This window comes from Bison bison, unplaced genomic scaffold (assembly GCF_000754665.1).
Source record: "Bison bison bison isolate TAMUID 2011002044 unplaced genomic scaffold, Bison_UMD1.0 scf7180017864482, whole genome shotgun sequence".
In the NCBI taxonomy this organism is placed as follows: Eukaryota; Metazoa; Chordata; class Mammalia; order Artiodactyla; family Bovidae; genus Bison; species Bison bison.
The window spans coordinates 314521-335392 of NW_011495042.1; the positions used below are offsets into that span (position 1 = coordinate 314521).

The 20872-nt window shown below is 49.4% G+C and overlaps 1 protein-coding gene across 1 annotated transcript in view; it reads right to left on the reverse strand.

The window, feature by feature from the left end:
- DHX30 (DEAH (Asp-Glu-Ala-His) box helicase 30) overlaps positions 1 to 20519 on the reverse strand; it is a 28795-nt gene extending 8276 nt beyond the window's left edge. Inside the window, exons 1-9 of the mRNA XM_010862495.1 lie at positions 19800 to 20519; positions 19100 to 19194; positions 18326 to 18432; positions 17261 to 17315; positions 12601 to 12696; positions 10667 to 10791; positions 5571 to 5701; positions 4828 to 4938; positions 376 to 677 (exon numbers count right to left, since the gene is read on the reverse strand). Coding sequence (XP_010860797.1) covers positions 376 to 677; positions 4828 to 4938; positions 5571 to 5701; positions 10667 to 10791; positions 12601 to 12696; positions 17261 to 17315; positions 18326 to 18350 — 845 coding nt within the window. The 5' untranslated portion in view covers positions 18351 to 18432; positions 19100 to 19194; positions 19800 to 20519. The remainder of the gene's footprint in view (positions 1 to 375; positions 678 to 4827; positions 4939 to 5570; positions 5702 to 10666; positions 10792 to 12600; positions 12697 to 17260; positions 17316 to 18325; positions 18433 to 19099; positions 19195 to 19799) is intronic.
- Positions 20520 to 20872: the final 353 nt, after the last annotated feature.

Below are 20872 nucleotides of genomic sequence, written 5' to 3' on the forward strand. Positions count from 1 at the left end.
AGCGGGCAGCCAGGAGGTGGGGGCATCTCCACTTGGCCTGTGGTCCTCTCACAGACACACAGCACACAGGGCGTGCCCTCAATTCCTCCAGACACACAGGAGAGCGAGAGCAGGGGGCAGGCAGAGCAGCTGCCGGGGCTCTGAAGGGCTCAAGTGTGAGCTGGAGGGAAGGCCTACGCTGCTGTCTTGCAAGAGCCCAGCCAGGGCACACAGCCACAGCTGGCGGTCCCCAAAGAGGCAGACATACCAAGAATGGAGACACTGACTGAGGCGCAGGGCAGGGGTCTCCCATCTCAGAGAAGGCTCCAGGGAATATGCCCCCACCCACGTCAAGGCGCAGCCCGTTTCCCCGGCCTCCCTTGCCCCTGGCTGTACCTGGAATCCCTGAGTGGGGCGTGGGAGTCCTGCTGGGTCATAGACAGAAATTCAGTGACATCGATGGTCCCTTCTTCTAGTTCTTCCTCCTCATCCTCCTCTTCCTCCCGACCCAAGGAGCGGGACAGGCCCGCAGGTCCCCCTGGCCGGATGCTCTCAGGATTCAGCTGCCGCCAGGAAGTGGGTGGCATGGTGGGTTCTGGGCGCCACCAGCTGTCAGCCGGAGAGCCAAAGCGATCGGCTAGCACGCGGTATTTGGCTGCATCAAACAGCTCGTTCCGGGGACCCAGCAGACCCCAGCCCTAGGGGAAAAAGGGGGGCGCTGTGAGGGCCCTTAGCACCTTCCACCACAGGCTGTTCGGAACCTGCCCAGTCACCCCGCAGGGCCCTTGTGTGTGAAACCATGCTCTTTCGCCAGTCTGCTCACCTCAGGCCTGGCCCAGAACTGGGCCCAGAGAGCACTTAACCTGTCTAGCATCAACGGATGAAAATGACAGGGTACATTCTTACATCTGGTAGACAAAAGACCAAGAAACTAAAGAAAAATCCCCATTAAAAACCCCATGGGGCAACAGGAAGCAGATGCATCTACAAAGTGATCTAGAAAGCTCCAGTGAGTGGCGTGGCTAGGAAATACGCCGCCTACGTCGTGAAACAGATACACCTCTGAAACAAGAATCCCGCACTGGGAACCTGTTCTAGACTTAACACCGAATGTTTTTAAAGCCACTTATAGAAAAATATTTTAAAACATTCTCTTCTAGAGAAAATTAAATAAGACACCTGCCAAGTCTCTAACGTGGACAAAGCAACACGCCTGGCACTCTGAGCACCAAGCGAGGGACACCCGGTCCCTACCCTCAAGCAGCTCTGCGTCAAGAGAAGCGCAGAAAACCAGAGTCTGAGGAACAAAGCAGTAAGCAAGAGGCTAGAGCTCGAGGTTAAAAAGCTCAAGTTGCGAGTGGCAAAGACAAGAGAGGTGAGCCGCAGGTGAGTAAAGAGGCTTCAGACGTGATGTGGACAGCGGGCGCCAGGATCCAGGCGCCGCTCCACAGGGTGGCTTCAGCCCCGCCTGACTCCCAACAGGCTGAGGAGTGACCACCCTTCTGAAAACTCTCCCCTCAGGTTTCTGAAAGAACCAGCTGTAACTTAAAATGGCATCAGGTAAAGCCTACTCACAACAGCAACAGTGACCATGTATACGTATGTTTTTAAAAAGGTATAGAACTTGGTAAAAGGACACAAATGGAGGGCGTTCCTGTGATGAAACGTTTTTGCCCAAGGAGAGCAAAGCCGCCTAAAGTAAGCCATGTAACGTAACTCCAATTAAAGCGTGGACGGACTCTTTGGGCCCTTGACCAAACTGTCAGATCTCTACGGAGGAACACACGAGGATTCTAGTGAGATGCTGTGACAGAAGACGGGAAAAGGGCACGCCACGCACACCCGCACGGAGGAAAGCCACAAGCCGCTCGGGGCAGGGGGCATGGATGCCTGGCCCCACCTCAGCTTTCGCGCTTCTGCCTCACTGTTTACACAGACTGTCTGATTATATGGAAAACACACCCAACACCCTCTCCCTTGGCCTTCCCCAGGACGACAGCACGCTCTTCCTCCCTGCCTCCCACTCACTCCCAGCCTGCTCCCTCCACGGCCTGCCTCCCTCCCAGGGGCTCCTTCTGTGCGCTCGCGCTTCCCCACCCCCCTCTCTTCCTCCTGCCTCCATCAGACCCTCCACTGTGCTCTGCAGCTCTGTAACACCCCAGAGAAAAGCTCCTGCGCTGCTGCGACCTGCATCCGCGCCTGTTCGGGGTCCCCGTCTCTGGGCTTGCCTGACCCTGCCGCCGCTGCTGGGGACTATTCCTAAAGGCAGGCTCAGTGTGTCATTCCAGCACCCACAGATCAGTCAAGACTCCTACTGGAGACACCTAGGAAGTGTGTTGAGGACGTGGAGACACTGGAACACCAGTGCCCTGCTGGGGGAGGCATAGTACTGCCATCACTATGGAAACACTATGGCAGTTCCTCAAAGAATTAAGAATTACCATATCATCTAGCAATTCCAATTCTGGGGGTTAAGAGCAGAGTCTTGAAGGGGTATTTGTACACCTAAGTTCACTGCGGCATTATTCACGCTGGCCAAAAGGTGGACCCCAGAGTCCATCAACGGATGAACGCATACACAAAACGCATATATACATACAATAGAACGTAGCAGCCTTTAAAAACACAGAAATTCCGATCCTTGCTACAACATGGATGAAACTTGAGGACATTAAGTGAAATAAGGCAGTTACAAATTTCACTTATATGAGTAGTAGTCAAATTCACAGAAACAGAAAGAACTGGGTTGGCCAAAAAGTTTGTTCAGGTTTTCCCATCAGCTGCTGCAGTGGCTGCCAGGGGCTGGGGAAGGGACTAGGATGAACAGTTGTTTATCGGGTGCAGAGATTCAGTTTTGCAAGCGGATGAAGTTCTAGAGACTGGTTCGTCAACAACGTGGCTGTGCTTAGTATTACTGAACCGTACACTTAAAAGTGGTTGAGAGAGTAAACTTTTTACCCACAATTAAACATACAAACAAACAACACTATGAGCACAGACAGAGGAGAGAGAACAGGCTGGGGAGGAATGTGAGCACAGCTTGCTGCGCATGGTCTCGGTTTAAAGTGCCTTTCACATTCAGGTAGAAAAGCACCTCTGCCCCTCGGCACTGCTGACATTTGAGCTTAATTGCTCAGTCGTATCTGACGCTTTGGGATGCCATGGAGTGAAGCCTACAAGGCTCCTCTGTCCATGGGGATTCTCCAGGCAAGAATACTGGAGTGGGTTGCCATGCCCTCCTCCAGGGGATCTTCCCAACCCAGAGACTGAACTCAGGTCTCCCACATTGCAGGCAGATTCTTTGCAGGCAGGTAGCTCATCTGAGCTACCAGGGAAGCCCAGTGACATTTGGGGCTAGGTAATTCCTTGTTGTAGCGGGCTGTCCTGTGCGTTACAGGACATCTAGAAGTATCCCTGGCCTTATACCAGCAGCATTCCTCTTTTTGTGGCCGCCAAACATGTCTCTAGACCTTATGAAGTGTCCCCTAGGGGGCAAAATCCCCTCTAACTGAGAATCCCTGAGGTAGAGGCACTCAATAAGGGATGGCAACTTCCAAGACATTAAACAAAGAAAGGATGGTTGAACTTCTGAGAGAGATAGGATCCACTGGGGGAAGGAGTACAGAAAAGGAGACATTTACAGAGAGTGGGAGACGAAGAGGAGCTTGAAATGAGCCAGAGCAAAGGAGAGCAGGCACACCCATCAGCTGAGAAAGATGCCCCACGGGGCCGAAGCCACAGGACATTCAAGCAGAGCGAGGCCTGGGGAGAGGCTCGGTGCTGGCGAAGCTGCCCCAGTCAGCCGACAATCACCATCAAACACCACATGGATGTGAAGGGAACCAGGACCATAGCAAGGGCTGCAGCGCTCGAGTGGAACAGACCACAAGCATGGAGAGCTGTGTGTGGGGAAGCAGGGCTGGGGGAAGCGATCGGAACACTGAAGACTTTTTTTTTTGGCTAAGCCTCCCTACAGCTTGCAGGATCCCAGTTCCCCAACCAGGGATCGAACCTGTGCCTCGGCAGTGAAAGCGCAGTGTCCTAACCACTGGACCGCCAGGGAATTACCCAACACTGAAGTTTTGATGCCTACAGAAAAGAATCAGATGAGGAAGGATTGGAAAATGAAATAAAAGGGTAAAAGATGGGATGGAGAAGATGCAGAGAGGGGAGAGAGAAAAGAGAAGGGCTGTATGGAGACCCAGGATAGGAAGAGGGACTTTCCTCCTCAGATCCAGGAAGGAAGCAGGACAATGAACTCTGCAGACTGTGAGCGGGAGAGAAGCTGAAGGAATACAGCTTTGTCCCTGGCAGACCAAAGACCAGGGAATGTGAGGAAGATCCAAGGATGGCACAGCCATGAAGGGAGTCAGTTAGCGAGGGAAAGAAAGACTGGGAGCAACTGTGAAGATGTAGTAACTGCTGCCTGACCAAAAACTCAAAGCAACCCATGTCCAATCAGTGGGAAGTGATAGAGAAATGACTATTATTCTTTCATTGTAAGCAAGAGGACTATGCGGCCACAAGGAAAAACCTATATGAAATAACAGGGAGAGAACAGAAGCCAAGATAGAAGTCTGTTTGTACAGAGGGAGTGCTCTCCACAAAGAGGTTCTTCGCCGTGGTTTCTGAAACCACAGAAAGTAACTACAGTGGCAAAAAAGTAATATCCATCTGTTCCCTCAACGGCTGAAGCAAAAAGGAACCACACGATGAAAAGGGCTCAGGAGGTTGAGCAGTTGAACACTCTGCCATCCTAAACCCAGGAGCATCTGGCCCCAGGAAGACCATTACTGCGAGAAGCTCCCAGGAGGAAGGTCTGCGTGGTTTTCATGAGGGGAGGGTCACCTTGAACAGCTGGCAGGCCGCGGCTGCAGCCTGCCTCTCGGCGTCGATCTTCTTGCTGCCATAGCCTTCTACCTCAACGCTCTTGGGCCACTTTATGTGGAGGGTGACTTTCTGAGAAAAAGAAGAGAGAAATCAGAACCCTTGCCTCTCTGGTCTACAAAGGTATTACAAATCACATGGAGAATCCACAGGAAAGCTGCAGACCTCATAGCAGCAGGGCTGGGTGCAAGACAGAACCCCGACCCCATCATTAGCTCCCTGGAAGGCTCCAGGACCCCCCTTCCCCCCTCAAGCCACTGTCCCACCTCAAGTTGCTTTGCTTCTTCAAAGTGCCATGTTCCAGTCAGAGGGCAAGGTGGGACCCACCCTTATTCTTAAAAATCTTCGTTCAGAATGGTTTGCCTGCATGCTTCCTGGTCCCAGGACCTACAAGACTCTGGGAGCAGGAATCATCATCAACTCTAACCTCTACAGTTCCAGGAAGTTGAAGAGGGACCAATGCCAGGGCCCACTACAGTGCCCTGTCTCACACAAGACGAGAGAGCGTCTCGCTTCACTTGCCCGTGTTTCCTTTCCCTAAACCAGACTCTGCTCCAGACCTAGCTTTGTTCTGAGATTCACTGCTGACCATTCGCAATTCAAAAAACCTACACTGTGGCCTCCCTGACGAGAAACCTGGGGGAGAAAAGGGCAGCTGGTTTCCTTCCTGAGACTCAGACCAACGTGTTTCCCTGCCACCATACCTTTTTCTTCGGTCCATTTGTATGCACGTAGACCAATTTGTCTTTTGCGTGTGAGATGCCAAGGGCTCTTCCAATCACACTGTTGAGAAGATTTTTGGGCTGTGGAAACTCTTTTAATAGGTCCCTAGAAGCTAAGAAAACAAGGACAAAAGCATTATAGTTGTGTTGCTTTAAAAACTCTGTGGGGTATGTTTCAGGGCAACCCTGGGCTGGATACTGAGGATGTTGGCTCGCAACCCCAAACCACCCAGGAGCATCTTAAAAAGGACGGGCAAAAGGCTTCAGGGTTTACAGAGGACAGTGGACCTAGACCCACTGGACAATCATCTCCTTGTTAAAGACAAGGGTCAATCCCCCAAACACCAGAGGGGAACCAGCCAGCATCCTCTTCCTCACCCAAGCTCCTGACTTCATACATTAGCTATAGAAGCCTACCTGGCAGCAACCCCCCATAATCTGATGTCTGAAAGAAAGCACTGAACAGAAAAAAAAACAAACAAACCAATCACACACACATACATACACACGCACACACACTGGAGATCAAGACAATGCAAGGCCCCTAAAACAACAGATACACAAAAGGGAGGAATGCCTGCAGAGTCTGAACACCAAGCCGCAGTTCTCAATCACACCTCAGCGCCCTGGAAAAGGCCTCCCCTTTCATCCAGATTATGTGTAGGGACATTGATTAGAGACCTCCAGAGCTGAGCCACAGGCATGAGCTGGTCCTCCCAGGAGTTCACCGCAGTGAACCAAGTGGAGGCAGGATGCATCAAACATCATGAGCGATACCTTACATTTGTTTACTTGCACTCTGGATCAATTCCAGAGCACAAATGGGTGAGATGTCCACCTAGAGGCAGCTTGTGCCAAACACAGGACTTAGAGAGACCATGAAGAATCCTGTTGAGTGGCTGAAAACAGAAGGAAGAGGCCCAAAGCACCAGAGTGGACCTTCAAGAGATGCAGGGTCAAAGGAGATGGAAAGCTTTTTCATTCTCCACCCACAGTCTCTGGCCTATAATTCAGCTCCAAAAAATATTTTTTATAGCGCCTGTGTGTGTGTGTGTGTGTGTATGTGTGTGTGTGTGTGTGTACCGATGCGCATCAATCATAAGTCACATGGGGAACGTCTTCACAGCCCTGCACACTGATCCCCACAGGACACTTGAGAGTGGCTGTGGTGTTGGGGAAGTCTGTGTGTCCTGAAAACGTTCTTCCACAAGCTCTGCTGTAACTCTGCTGCCTGGGTTCAAACTGTTTCCCTGGAGCAGACTCCCCTGTCAACTGGCCAAGAGGGAAGATTCTGCCTGGCCCTATCTCCTTCTGAAGGATAACTCTTAAAGCTACTGAGAATCAAGTAGCCAAGAAACAGTATGTAAGCAGACTCAAAGGGCTTCCATCTCACAGGAGGGCCTAACTTTAAGTAGCCCATTAGACACACATATAATATAGATGTGCAGTGGTACCCACTCTAACTCTATAAAGAGGCAGAGGCCAGCACACTCTCTGTCCATCCTTGATCGGCAGGGGTGCTCTAACTAGTTTCATTTCCTGCCCTATTCAGAAGGCAAGCGCTGGGATCCACTTTGAGCAATCATTCTGTCTCTATTTCAGATCTTAAAGTCCCAGATGTATACTGAGCTTTCCCTTTTCTTACAACGGGAAGGATGTGCTTACCCGTGATGCTCTAACCCTAGACCACCGACCTGGCAGGACCTGGACGTTTACCTGTTTTCCCCAGCTCCCTCGTGGTACGCACCTCTCACCTACTGTTGCCAGGTGCAGGCGCTCCAGTCCCAGACCTCTGCGCTTGGGGTCCATTTGGACCTGAACCACACTGAGTTTTACAACAGTTGGGCTGCGGCCCGCCACTGAATGGCTGTCTCAGCCATACCGAAGAGGGCCCGACCCCGGCCCGCGCCCCTAGCTCTGCCATCCCCAGGAATCAAGGGCGTCGCAGCCTGGCTGCCCCCGCCACTGCCCTCACCGTTCACCACGCTTCCATCGCCTTCCCCAGGCTCGCCGGGGGCCGCCTCGGCCTCGGCGGCCTCCTGGGTCCGGTCGGGGCGGGAGCAGCCTGTCGAGAGGCCACGCGGGCCTCCCTGTCGCCCGATGGCGCGGGGACCCAATGGCCGCAGGCGCGGAGAGACGCCGGCGGCCAGCGCCATGAATCTCCTGGCGGTAGCCATCTCGCTCCCGCCCGCCCCCGCGACTCCGGAGCCGGGCAGGGACCGGGCAGAAGGGCAGGAACGGGAGGTTCGGGCCCGCGCGCCCCCTGCCGGACGGGAGGACCCGGGACCGAGCCGACATCACACTCCCGTTGACCGGTGGGCTGACTGGATCTGTCTGGGATTCTGCCGAAATCACACCCCTTGTAAATCCAAACCCACAGACTTGTCATTTGAAGGCCGGAAGAGAGAGTGGGGTTGTCCGGGAAACACTACAGGCCTTAGCTCAATGTCCACCCAAAGAAATGAAGTAGAAGTTCCCTCTGGGTCCTACCCAGTGCTGGTAGATCGCTTCTACGTGCCCTGGCAAATTGGCTTGCACTCCAGCAGGCGGACTGTAAGATAGTGATTACTGCTAAGCTGGGGCACATCCACCTCATTTAATGGCTTACAACTAGTGAAGAATCTGGAAGCAGGACATGGAAGACCTCTTGAATATTAGCAAACCAGAATGAATCTCAAACAGTCAAAGGTGAAAAACACCCTGCGCCCAAGAACTGAGCTGATGCAGCAGTGAAAAGTCTGAAGCTGCTGCTGTTCCGCACGTGTGTGAAAGCCAGATGGGATTCTGCCTCCAAACCGTCCCCCCAGGGTTCTAGCCAGGCTCATGCCTCTTCTGCCTCTTCCCGCACTGAGGAGCATCAGACTGAATCTGCATGTTGGGGCAGTGACAGCAAGGGCCTAAGGGTCTCGGTCCCTTGGAAGGAGGCCTTTGTAAGAGGTTAGCAGTGCAGCTGGAGGAAGCTGTGGTGGGGGTGGGAGTTGTTTGTTGTTTGTTTTATAATTCTAGATAAGATTCCCAGGATCCCCTCAAGAGCTTGTTGAAATGTTACTGAGAGCCACCCTCCACAGTTTCTTGGTCATTAGCTCTGGAGCGGGGTCCAAGACCTGCATTTTTAACGAGTTTCCAGATAATACTGAGGTTGCCGGTCTGGGGTCACACTCAGAACCGCTGGCCTATGACAAGAACATGGGATTTAAGTCCTAACACCTGGGCTCAGTTCCAAGTCTACCACTTGCCAGCTGTGAACCTTGGGCCATTTTATCACTGGGGAAAATGAGGACGAACCTGCTCTACTCACTTGGTGTGGCTGTGGTTAAGATAAAATGGGGATGTTTGGAACAGGGATTTGCAGAGTGCTCTGACAGAGACGCCTCTGCCCTCTGAGGTCTGAGACGATGGGAGACAGGGCCCTCGGAAGCAGATCCAGGGCAGAATGGGGCAGCTATAACTCTTGTTCCTCCCTCCCCTCCTCAGTGTTTAACCATAAAAGCAGGAAAAAGGGAAGGTGGCCCTGGCACCGATGGTTGACCTCATAAAGGGACATCACCATCTGTGTCAAACCCCTCTACCCCCACCCACGGCCTGTCGTTATGATCCATCTAGGAACGGCAAGACCCTTGGAGCAGAAAATGATGCTACCAGAGCTTTGAACGTGGCCAAGCGGCACTTTAATTTGCCAAAAGCTAAGGCATCCACCCAGCTTCAGTAGTAGTTTTCAAGGATTGTTAGCAGCCCAAATTCCCTCAAAAGAATCCAGAAGCTTAGTAAGTCAGGGAGTGGCGGCAGCAGCTGAGGCCAAAGTTTGAAAACTATGGTATTTGAAAGCTGAAGGAGGCAACAGCTTAGACGTCACCTGGAAAGTAGGGCCTGGGCCCATCCTGTGTTTTAGGAAACCCTCAGAATAGCACTCTGCTCTGACAGTCACTTAAGCTAAGGTTGAAATGCTATGATTTCATGGATTAGCTTCCAAAGGGCACAAAGTGGAAAGGAAGATCAGCCATGAGCTTGTTCATTGTTCAAGCCAGGTACACAGGGATTCATCATACTGTTTTATCTATTTTACAAAACATATCTCAAACAAATGTGGGAGATTTCATGTAAAAAAAAAAAAAAAGGTCAGGTGATGGACACCAACCAACTAGCTCCTTCTCTGGTAAGCTCTCTGCCCTCTTTTCCTATTTCATTTTCTCCATCTGGGTTCTAATAGCTAGTGTCACCTTGAGGAAATATTTCACCTCCACAAACTTCACTGCTTTTTCCAAAATGAAGGCAACTCTTAGACCAGGTCTTGAAACCCCTCTGGTTCTGTGATCTCTTCATTAGTCTAGAGGAGGGGTGGCCAAACTGTAATCTGCAGACCAAACCTACCCACCGCCTGTTGTTATAAATGAAGCTTTATTGGAACATAGCTCACTCGTTCCTGTAGTATCTATTAGTGCTTTCGTGATATCATGGCAGAGTTAAGTAGCTGCACGAGAGACCATATGGTCTGCAAAGACTGGAACGTGTACTCTCTGACTTAAAGAAAGTTTGCCAACTCCTGCTTTAGAGGACCTTGAAGAAAATTAAAGGGGGTTCAGGCATGCCCCTGTTCCTTTCCACCAACATTAAGCCTTCTCTTCTACTGTCCATTCATTGGGGAGAAAAAGTTGACTCCTCTGCCTGTGGAAAAGGAGGGAAGTTCTGAAAAACGGAAGGGTTTATTGGCTCAGAGAGCTCTCCATCACTTCTGGATCAAGCACAACATCGGGTACTCAAAGTGCTAAATAGTGACATCTAGCAGCATGCACTTAAGGTTAAAAATCTGCTGAATATGCAGGAGGGGGATTTGAGGATTCTAAACTTTGGTGGCCCCAGGAAAATGCAACAGGAGGAAGCCGAAGACAGCCTACTTCGGGCAGACCAGAAAACTTCTGGAGGGAAAGCAGAGGGGCCACTGATATCCGTAAAAACCAGGGTCAACGTTCTGTCCACCTAGTCAGAGTTTGATATTTTATGGACACTCAAATGGCAAGAAATTGGCAACAAGAAAGGTAATGGGACGTACAGGGGCTGGGGGACCACCCTGACCACCTTACCCATTCTCACAGGTTTCCCAGCAATGTATGTAAAGCCACAAGGTCCCCTGAGGCAAACCACCACTCCAAGAGGTGACACGTCTACACCAGGGAATGGACGGACCAGTACCGTGGTCTCCGGGATCCTGCCAGAAGGTGAGTTATTCCATGTCACTTTCCAGCGCTCTACATCTCAGATCTGTGTGGTGGGAAAGATTCCCAGGGGAGGGGACGGGGCAAGGTTCTTAATTTATTCACCCTTGACTTTGGAACAAGGCCTTGGTAAGAGGTTGGTGGCCGAGTCAGGGGTAGATTGGGAAAGGAGGTGATATTTTTTTTCCAATTTCAAATCTGACTCGGATGGGCACTGTAACCTCTTTCAGTGGCCACCATTTTTCGAGCACTAGTCTCTCATTTGAATACCAGAGAGACTGTTTCTGCCCCGCACTTCCTTCTTCCGAGGTACCAGCAAATCCTCTAGGGAATCAGAGAGCATGGCAGAAAGGTCCAAGAGTCACGTGGTCTACGGGCTTGTTGCTCCCGTCACAAAGGAACAGAGGCAAGCACCCTTCAAAGCTTAAAAAGAGAGAAAGGGAAGGCAAAAATGCACACACCCAGATGCCTTCTGGAGACGCAGCTGTGAGAAGACAATCAGGCACGGGGGTGGGGGTGTCTGTTCCTGCAGGGCGACAGTGCAGGGCAGCTGCCGCTCCCAAGAGCAGTGGCCTTCTCCTCTGCGTGTGCTCCAGGAGGCACTGCCTAGTCATGCTGCCTGGTTAATCCCGGCTAACCATCTGTAAGCTTAGCCAAAGCACATCTGACACTCTCAGAGCCACTCACCTGCCATGTTGGAAATGTTAACGTTCAGCCTTTTCGAGTTACAGGGCATTTTAAGAAAGAAAGAAAAAAGGGCAATCAACTCTCGTTTTGGCAACGGTAGGGGGTGGCATTTCTTTAATACCTAAGTCAAACGGGCAGAGGGGCCGAAAGGACTGATTTCTATGCTGCTGTCTGTGTCAGGGCCACCGCAGCAGGGGGGCAGCGCGTGTACAAACCGTGTGGGTGCAGAGCAGCGTGTGCTGCAGAACCGGAGGCGCTGGGCGCTCCCCGCACCCTTCCTGAGCTCTTGACCTTCAAAGCACTTTACAGACAGAGCCTCAAGTGGACATGCTGTCTTCACAGAAGGCAAAGACTCTAGGAACTGTCATAGTGTTCTTCCACTAAAAACCTGAGGGAGCGGAGACAGGCAGCCAATGGAGTTGGGAAGAGAGCTGTGGGCCAGGAGCACTGGTCTCAGCAGAGCTGGAGAAGATTTGAGTCTGAGGGAAGAGAAGAGACACTCGCAGGCAGAGACGCTTCCCTGGGTCCTATGACTGGCCCTGCCCTGGGTGCCAGTGGGCTGAGGTGAGCGGCCACCTGTCTGGGGGCTCTGACATTCTCCCCAGTCAAAGGGAGAGCCTACCTTGCCAAACAGCCCGGGAGGCAGAGCTGAATGTCAGTAAAGTGCTTTGAGGTGCCAGAGGAGATAGGATGGTGATGTCAGGTGTCCCCAAAGCCTCCAGATGGAGGGCACTGGGTCGAGTCGGGCTCCCTGCTTTGGCCCTGCTACAAGTGCCCTGCGTCTTCTGAGACCTGAGCCGAGACTGCCTAGAAGGTCCAAGCCCTCTGCGTCCCCGCCCTGGAGCCAGACACCCAGGCGGAGCCTAGGCTTTGTCCCTGGTCACACGAGGAGGCCCAGTGAGACAGTAGGGTCTAAGCCAAGTGGCCGAGCATCATGAAATAACCCAGACCTTTCCAAATGATGTCTCCCTGAGGGCAGCAAGAGCTCTGCTAACCCCGCTCCTCCTCGCTCCCTTTCCAGAGGCCTATGGCCCTGGCACCCAGGCTCCCTGTGCCGCCCGCCTCCCCGCAGGCCCTGGACCCAGCTGGTGCTGGAGACATGGCTCCTCCCTTACCTCGAGAGATGGTCCCTCCAGGGGCAGGGTTGACACACATGGGTGGAAGACGGGGTGGGGGAAGTTTGCACTGACGCTGCCTGTGTTGGGCCCGATCTGGGGAAAGAGAGAGGGCATCAGGGTGACGAGGTCTCACCCCTCACCGTTACAGACCCCTGCAATGACTCACCCCAGAGCACCCGGGAGGAGCTCTGGGCAACAGGACAGCACGTGGAGCCAGTCACAGGTTCTGAGAAACAGTGCCAATACCGCTCAGAAAGAAGGCAGTTGTTTTATAGATACAGACGCAATACATGACAGCCTCAGTTCCCCCTTGGCTCTCAAAGCTCTCACAGTGTCCCAGTTCTTCCAGCTACCCTCCGTGAGTGCAATGCCCATCCCATAAGCTTCTCCACAGTCTCACGGTACCAAGCAAATCGGCCGGGCTCTTCCACTTATGGAAACTATCCCTGCATCTGCCATAGGCTCCCCACATGAGCCACCGGATCCCCAATTACTCTCTCTCTCTACAAATTGGGGAGGGAAGGGGCTACTTGACTCCTGGTGTCCTCTGCAAGAGCCAGTATCAGATCCATACTTTCTAGTCTTCTCTTTCTTGAAGTTAATGATTTACCATTCCAAATATTTCCATTCACTTGGAGACCAAATACTACCCATCCGTGATCTATAAAGTACATTTTTAGGAAGTTCCAAAATTTTGATATACACGAACTAAAATTAAAATGCTCACTGAGCATTCCATGGGAAGGTGGAAATCTATGGCTAAGGAAGGTGTAAGGTCTTTAAAACCACCTAAGTGGTGACAATATCAGAGAACACTGGTCTGAGGAGAAAGGTGCAGGAGCTCTCTGCCCCACAGGTTTTGCTACAATAAATGAGGGAGGAGAGGAACAGGGAGAGACAGTCACACACTCTCTACACACTTGAGAAACAGCCCACAGTGCAAAAATGATGCCCCTTTCTATCATGCAAATTAGCTCATATATGATTGGCAAATATGGGGGAATGACATCAGTGAAACGTAAGAACCTTTGGTTCAAATCTAATTCTGCTAAGGCAAAGGAACTGAAAGGTGGGAGTGGAATGATCATTTTCAACAGGAAAAGTAAAAGCCCCTTCAGCTTTATTTTTTTTTAAATTAAAGTCAATGCCTGTAGGGGATCGAGGTGGTAGACACACGGGTGCTCACTATACAATTGCTTCAACATTTCAGTATTTCTGAAATCTTTTTCATAGTACAGTGTTGGGGGAAGCACTGACTTGCACTCAGGGTCCCCTCCCCCACATTCCCAGCAGCACTCTCTGCTTCAGGGCAGCCCCGCAGGGCTCAGGGCTCCGCCTCCGCCGGCGCTGTCTCAGCAGCTGCCACTCTGCTCTCTTAGAAGGCTCCTTGTACGTTTTCAGCATCACACTAAGCCGCCTGCCTCGGTGGACCAAAGCTTCTTCCCAGTCGCCCATGACAGTTTTGTCATATCCTGGTCATATTGCCAGTGTATTGCCTCAACTCTATTTCTGCCGTAAGCCCTCTTAAAACATTATATATAGGTGTGTGATTTTGTGGAAAACACAGGTGGTGTTACAGCCGAAATGCTGTTACTTCTGGAACCAAGTGCCTAAGATCAAGGTTTATCTTGGAATTAATTCTGGCTCTGCCTTGAAGCTAAGGTTGTAAACTGAATCTTTCCTTTCCTGATTGAGGAAGGTCTTCATTCATATCCAAGGGTGCTGGCTTGGGGAAAAAAAAAGAATAAGTGATTTGATGATTAGTTTATTCCATTAAGCATTTCCAGTAACTGGGGGAAGGTTGTTACAATTCCACAACAAAATCACAGAGACCTCTTCTGACCACTGGAGCTGGAGGAAAATTGCACATTCTTGAGGTTGATATGGTATTTTTCAAAGTTTTGTGTGGACTGTAAAAGAAAGACTCGGCTTGCTCTTTATGGCCTGCTTCTGATGGCGTTACAGCTGAGACAAGAAAACTGTTAAGATGCTGGCAAAGGTAATAACAGGTTAGTTACCAGGCACACAAGTTTTCTAGTTGGCAGACGTTGGCAGCTTTGTTTAATTACACAATAGGAAAGATGGTAGCCACAAGACCCAGCGGGCCACTGTCTATAATGCTACAGGGAACTGCTAGGGCCATTACCTTCAGAACCATACAAAGGCCTAGCCCATTGAGAACATAAACCCCTAAGTGCCAAAAATCATCTCTGAAACACACCTATCTCCACGCTAGTGGCTTGTACATAGCAGGTCCTCAATTTTGCAGCCATACAGCACAGTGCGTATTGAAGCTAGGCTGTCACTCTCCAGAAAAACATGAGCTGTATGGCTGTTACCCCAAATAGATCAACTTACATTTATCAAATGCCTGCCAACCCACCTCTATCTTCACTGCACCCCTAAAGGTAGGGAAACAGGTAAGTTAACACCTCGTTAGTGTTAATGGGGACCAAATTGGAACCCTAGCCAGTTTGACTCAAGCTTTATACCATGTTAACATTTTCTCTCAAGATTCATAATGCCCTAGGGAGCTCATAATTTCACCACAAGGAACAAAGAAACACAGAGAAACTGCCTAGGAGATAAAGAAGTGCTATACAACGAGCGTCACAAGGCTGGGTGTGTGTGTGCTAAGTCGCTCAATCATGTCCAACTCTTTGCGACCCCGTGGACTGTAGCCCGCCAGGCTTCTCTGTCCATGGGATTTCCCAGGCAAGAATACTGGGAGTGGGTTGCCATGCTCTTCTGTGGGGGATCTTCCCAACCCAGGAATCAAAACTGTGTCTCTTTCATCTCCTGCATTAGCAGGTGGGTTCTTTACCACCAGTGCCAGCTGGGAAGCCCGTCATGACCAACTGTCGAGGTCATGATGCAAACTAAAAATGAGAGCCACATTCAGAAGACAGGAGAAGGCATTCAGCCTTACAGCCATGAAAAGATAGGTTTGCCTGAAGGAAAATATTCAAATAAGTGACTCTTTCTGATTAATGGTTTTCCTGAAGACCTTCAAGCATAAGACAACTCTTGGTAAAAATACTAAACTGTGTGGAAAGCAAGGCCCCAAATTCAGACTGTGTCTGATTATTATGTCCTCAAACTACTTAATACCATGGATTTGTGAATTTACCAGGTGTCAGGCACTGTTCTAAGCTCTTTATACATATTAACTCATCTGATCCTTAGAACAACCCTATGACCACTTAGATGGTGAAGAAGGAGGCACAGCGAGGCTTGGTCTCCACCCAAGCCTCCTCGGCCAGTGAGACACATAAGTGTGATGTACGTTGGGCATCAGGGTCGGTAGCTTTGGCTCAGTCAGGTTCTGCTGCCTCCCCCTAAGACGAGTGCTAACAGTGTCATCCCCGATGGAAAACCTCTTGAACAAATCCATTTCCAGCCTAGAAAGTGAAGTCAAAAAGGCTAGAAAGGAATTTTGCCCCAAAACTCTCTCACCTGGTACCATTTCCCTATCACAGTGAGGAGGACGAGGACTCTAATTTTATTGGGCTGTCCATCTCTTTAAGAAATCAGTATTGTTAATTCAGACACTCCCACCAGGAGAGAACCCATTTTCATCCAACTGTTACAAGTGGGTGGACATCAACACCCACTGATGAGGAGATAAACACAGAGCAATTAAATGCACTTAATTTTCAGCTCAAAATGTGCTGTCCACGCTCATCTCAAGTTCAGTGTTTTCCTATTAGACACAGTTAACCAACACAACGAGGAAGACAAAAATTAGTTTTTTCCTGAAGTATGAAAACAGATGGAGTAGCTGAAAACAAACAAGGAGACAGGAAGAGGTGGCTCTGAGATCTGGAACATCCAGCCTCCTTTTGGCCCCATTCAGTGGGCAACAGAGGGCACCACCTAGCCAAGGTTTTCCAGGCTTCCAGGGACACAAGTCGGAGAGGAGACACAATTAGGAGGATCTTTTTCATCAGCAGTTACAGATGCTCTGTTACGGTTCTCATTTATTTGTCAAATATGTACAGATAGGAGGCTCATGGTCAGCTTTAATACAGGTGACATTTTACTCCTTACTCCCTTAAAGGAGAAAAGTCACGCTCCTGTCTAAGATATACAATGCCTTTGCAATCTGGTGCCTTGAATCTTCACAAGCTATACCACTTTCTACAAGAAGCTCTTGGACACTGTCCTCTCGCCCTGCCACGGCTCAACTCTGCTGCTACTTATGCAACTGTCTCACCCCAGCTGCTGCAGGGCACTGATTTCAAGTCTTGCAGCAATTTCTCTAACCACTAATACAAAACGATGACTCAGTCCACTTCCACCAGCTTTTACTGAGGTCTATTATGTGCAAAACGCTATGCCAAGTACTATGGATGATAAAAGAGCTCAACAGGCCCAGGTCTCAGGGAGCTTCTAATCTAGTGAGGCAATGAGTAGTTCAGACAGAGGATGCATGAGAAAGTACAGAGGTGGTGCTGAGGAAATCAGAAAGGAGAGATTGTTTGTGGTTGATAGAATTAAGAAAGGTTCACAGAGGAAATGGTGTAAAACATCAGCCTAGAAAAAAAGGTGGATTTCAGTAAGTGGTGGATATGCACCAGAGGGATTTTCACAGGCTTCACAGCTGCCCATCACAGGGAAGACAGGCCTGAGGCCACAAGTGCAGTCACACTCTTACCTTTTCTGAATGAGTCCAGGCTGAACATTTCTGGCCAGGAGGGAAAGCTGGAATCCTAAGAAGAAGGAGGGCCGAAAAAAAAGTGCTTAACATTCTCGGTTCAGGAACCACAGAGCAGACTTCAGTAACACAGAGAGCACTGTACAAAACAAGAAAAATGAAGCTCTTCACTAGTGAGCCCCAACTGCTTCCAGTCTTAAGGATGGAAGGGCCACCTCCACTATTAAGTAATTACATGTCTTTGCTTCTAATTGACAGCTTCCTTCTTTTCTCTGTCCTAAACTCCATGATCCCTCCTAAACAGAAGGGGATGATTTCATCATGAGAGACACGGATTTCCACCTCATCACAATACTTGCAGTTATCCTGGGACATGTGGGAAGAAAGGAAATCCTACATGACCCCTTTTCTCATATGGCATCAGGAAATGGGACTGATGACGGCCTTATGGACAAACTGGTGTACTGGGCTTTTAGAAAACCTAGTCAAGCCCCGAGGAATGGGACTTGACTGACAGTATCAAAGAGTGATTCAAAACAAAAAGCTTTTCAAGGCAGGATCTCTATGAAATAACAAATGTTAAGTTAAAGTTCAACTGCTGGCCAAAAACTCTGCTGCATTTTGCTCATTAGTACATTTAACTAGGAATATACCTAGAGACTTAAAAACATGCATGTACATAAAATAACACCTCTGGCTTAACACTTTTGTTTTAAAAAACACTCCAACTCCACACTTACAGACTTTTTTTTTTGGCCACGCCACATGGCATGCGGGATCTTAATTCCCTGACCAGGGATCAAAACTGTGCTCCCTGCAGTGGGAGTATGGAGTCTTAACCACTGGATTGCCGGGGAAGTCCCCACAGTTTTTAATACTGTACTACTCCCGTGTCAGTGCGGTAACCCTATGTAGCATTAGTTTAAAAACATCTAACACATTTTAACAAATCACGATGATCTGCAAATCCAACGTGACTGGGAGTCTAATGGTGCCTACACTCCTGCTCCTGCCTGCTATTCCCTCTCGTTCTCAAATCGTGGGGGGTGGGGGTGGAGGGCTGACCTGGGGACGAATCTTTCAGGTCCATAGCAGGTCTGCCCTGATGGCCTCCTCTCCCCCAGGGATGCCGGAAATTTCAGCCGATAGGATATGGTAGCTCAGAGAGAAAACTTCAATACAATATCAACAATGATACAATTTACTTTAATCAGTTACATTCTATAGATTCTTTCTATCCAAATTAAAAGAAAAAAGGTGGAATTTGAGATTCTGATTTTTAAAGAAAATGTGATTATACAATCTAAAACATCTAAGTGATTGTTATTGAAGAATCAATACTTTCTTGCTAAGACGTTTTCAGTTAATTTGCTTGTAAACAGACTTGGTTTTGCTTTCAAAAAGCCCCTGATTCTCTCCATGCCAACCAAGGCTCATATGACACTATCGTTTCCTGTATCAGGCTTAAAGAATATATATGATAAGATTCAAATAGGATCTTTTAGAGATACTTTACAGGAAGTTTCAAAGAAATCTAAAAGAAAATCGCCTTCCCTGTTATGCAGTATTACGTTAGAACCTTTGTGGTTTAGAGTTTCTCTTAAATAATCTAGAGAAAAGTAAAATAATATTATGTCAAGATTTCTTGCATAATGAAACACCACCTAACTCCAGACAGAGTTACTCTGAGATGATTCAAGGATAGAGACAGAGTATAATTTTAAATGATACCCTTCTTACAAGACAGTCACAAATGGATTTAACACATGCCTCTTGCTTCACAGTGCGGCTGAGCAGGAGACCCACCACTGCTCTGTGTGCGTGGCTAAATCAACTTACCTTACAAGAGCAGTGACAGTCTCTGATTTTGTATCCTTTTGAACTGGAGCTGAATTCTCTCTTTGCTATTCCTCATCACGAGGCTGGGCCTCCTCCTGGGAAGTACAATGCTGGGTCACTAAAGTGATGGCCCCCACAGGGGAAGAAAGTTGTTCCGGACCATTGAAATTCATCTACTAACTCTAACACACAAGGACAAGTTTTGTTAGTGGCGTGAAACACACATCATACACTTTGGCCTCACTTCAGGACCAGCCATGACCCACTCTATACCCATCAAGTTGTGAGCTGTCCTATATCCGAACCTGTAAGATACCAAGAAATACAGTGTCATGGTAAAGAAGGATGTACAGTCCTGAAAGCATTTTCTGCAAGCCCAGAGCAAAACTTGCTTCAGTTTTGAGTTCGACTCCCCTATGACTATAGTAGAAACCTATCTAAGGTAGATAAAGAAGCTCTTTCAGGCTGTGAAAACAAGACTGTTAAGTACCATTTGTATTGGTAAAAGTACCATTTACAAAGTACTTCCACAGACTTTATCTCACTTAATCTGTTTCCCCTGAGAAGGAAATGGAGGCAGATTTTCCCAGAGAAGTTTACACGACCTGCTCAGGATGCCGTAACTGCCTCAGGGCAGAATGCAAATCGCAGTTAAGGTACTGAGCTCCTAAGTTTTCTCTGCTTATACTATACTACTTACTTCCATGATGTCTCGCTGTTGCCTATAAGGTCCATGGTTCATTCTTTGAAGACTGTTTTATACTGACATCTTCAAAGGTTGAAAGAGGCAAGAAGGTCCACCTGATAAACTTTGGACCACAATTCCACAAATTAAAACACTTTGAGAGTAAGTATCTTTTCAAGCTAAAGGGGCAAGCTACACAGAAAAAAACACAACAAAGGATGTATTTTATGCACCTAAAACAGCTACATAGATAAAGAGCGCTATGGAAATCCGAAATACTGTATCAGGGGTAAAAAAAAAAAAATCTCCCTCCTGGAAACTCCAAGACTTAAGTGTAAATTATAAGATGTAGTCAAGACCCACAATGACAGTGGAATTATCGCCTTCAAAGAAACTGCAAGGGAAACCATCAAACAATGTCTCATTTCGTTCTGACCAGTTCAGTTGCAACCAAAAACAGGTTGAGAATCTGCAATTGGCCATTTGCAGTCCACTTGCTACAGTGTATGACAAGCCCCTGTGGATGGGGATTGCAAAGTGGACAACCTCCGCCTTGCAAAATCATAATTAAGGTGACCAGTGTTGCTACACGAGGACTAGCCAGAAGGCATGCTAACGCCATACTCCTGGCTCAGGGGTTCTGAGGACTCCTGGGACTCCAGATCACTGCAAACAAAGGACCCAACATGCATTAGGTCTTCCCCTGCGAAATGGGGCCAGTCGCCACTAGCAAACAAAGAACATCTCACCCCTTGGCCTCCCCAAGTGACAAGGTCGGTGCAAAAGAGGGCAAACCAGGAGGGCCCGAATGCACCAGGCCTCCTTTTGGACGAACGGTCCAGGCGGCACGGGGGCAGACAAAGGTCCCAGGGCACTCCGGGGGTTTCCTCCAGGCCCTGCCTCGGGGAAACAGAGCATCCCCTGAGGCGGAGGCGTCGTTGCGCCAATCGAGCGGCTTTTCCCGCGGCCCCCGCGGTGCCTCTGGCTACGAGGCCCGCCCCGGCGGACCGGTCTGGCCCCCGCCCCCGCCCCGGCTCCATGGCAACGGCAGGCCGAGGCCTGGTTGCTCAAGGCTCGGCCCGGCCGGC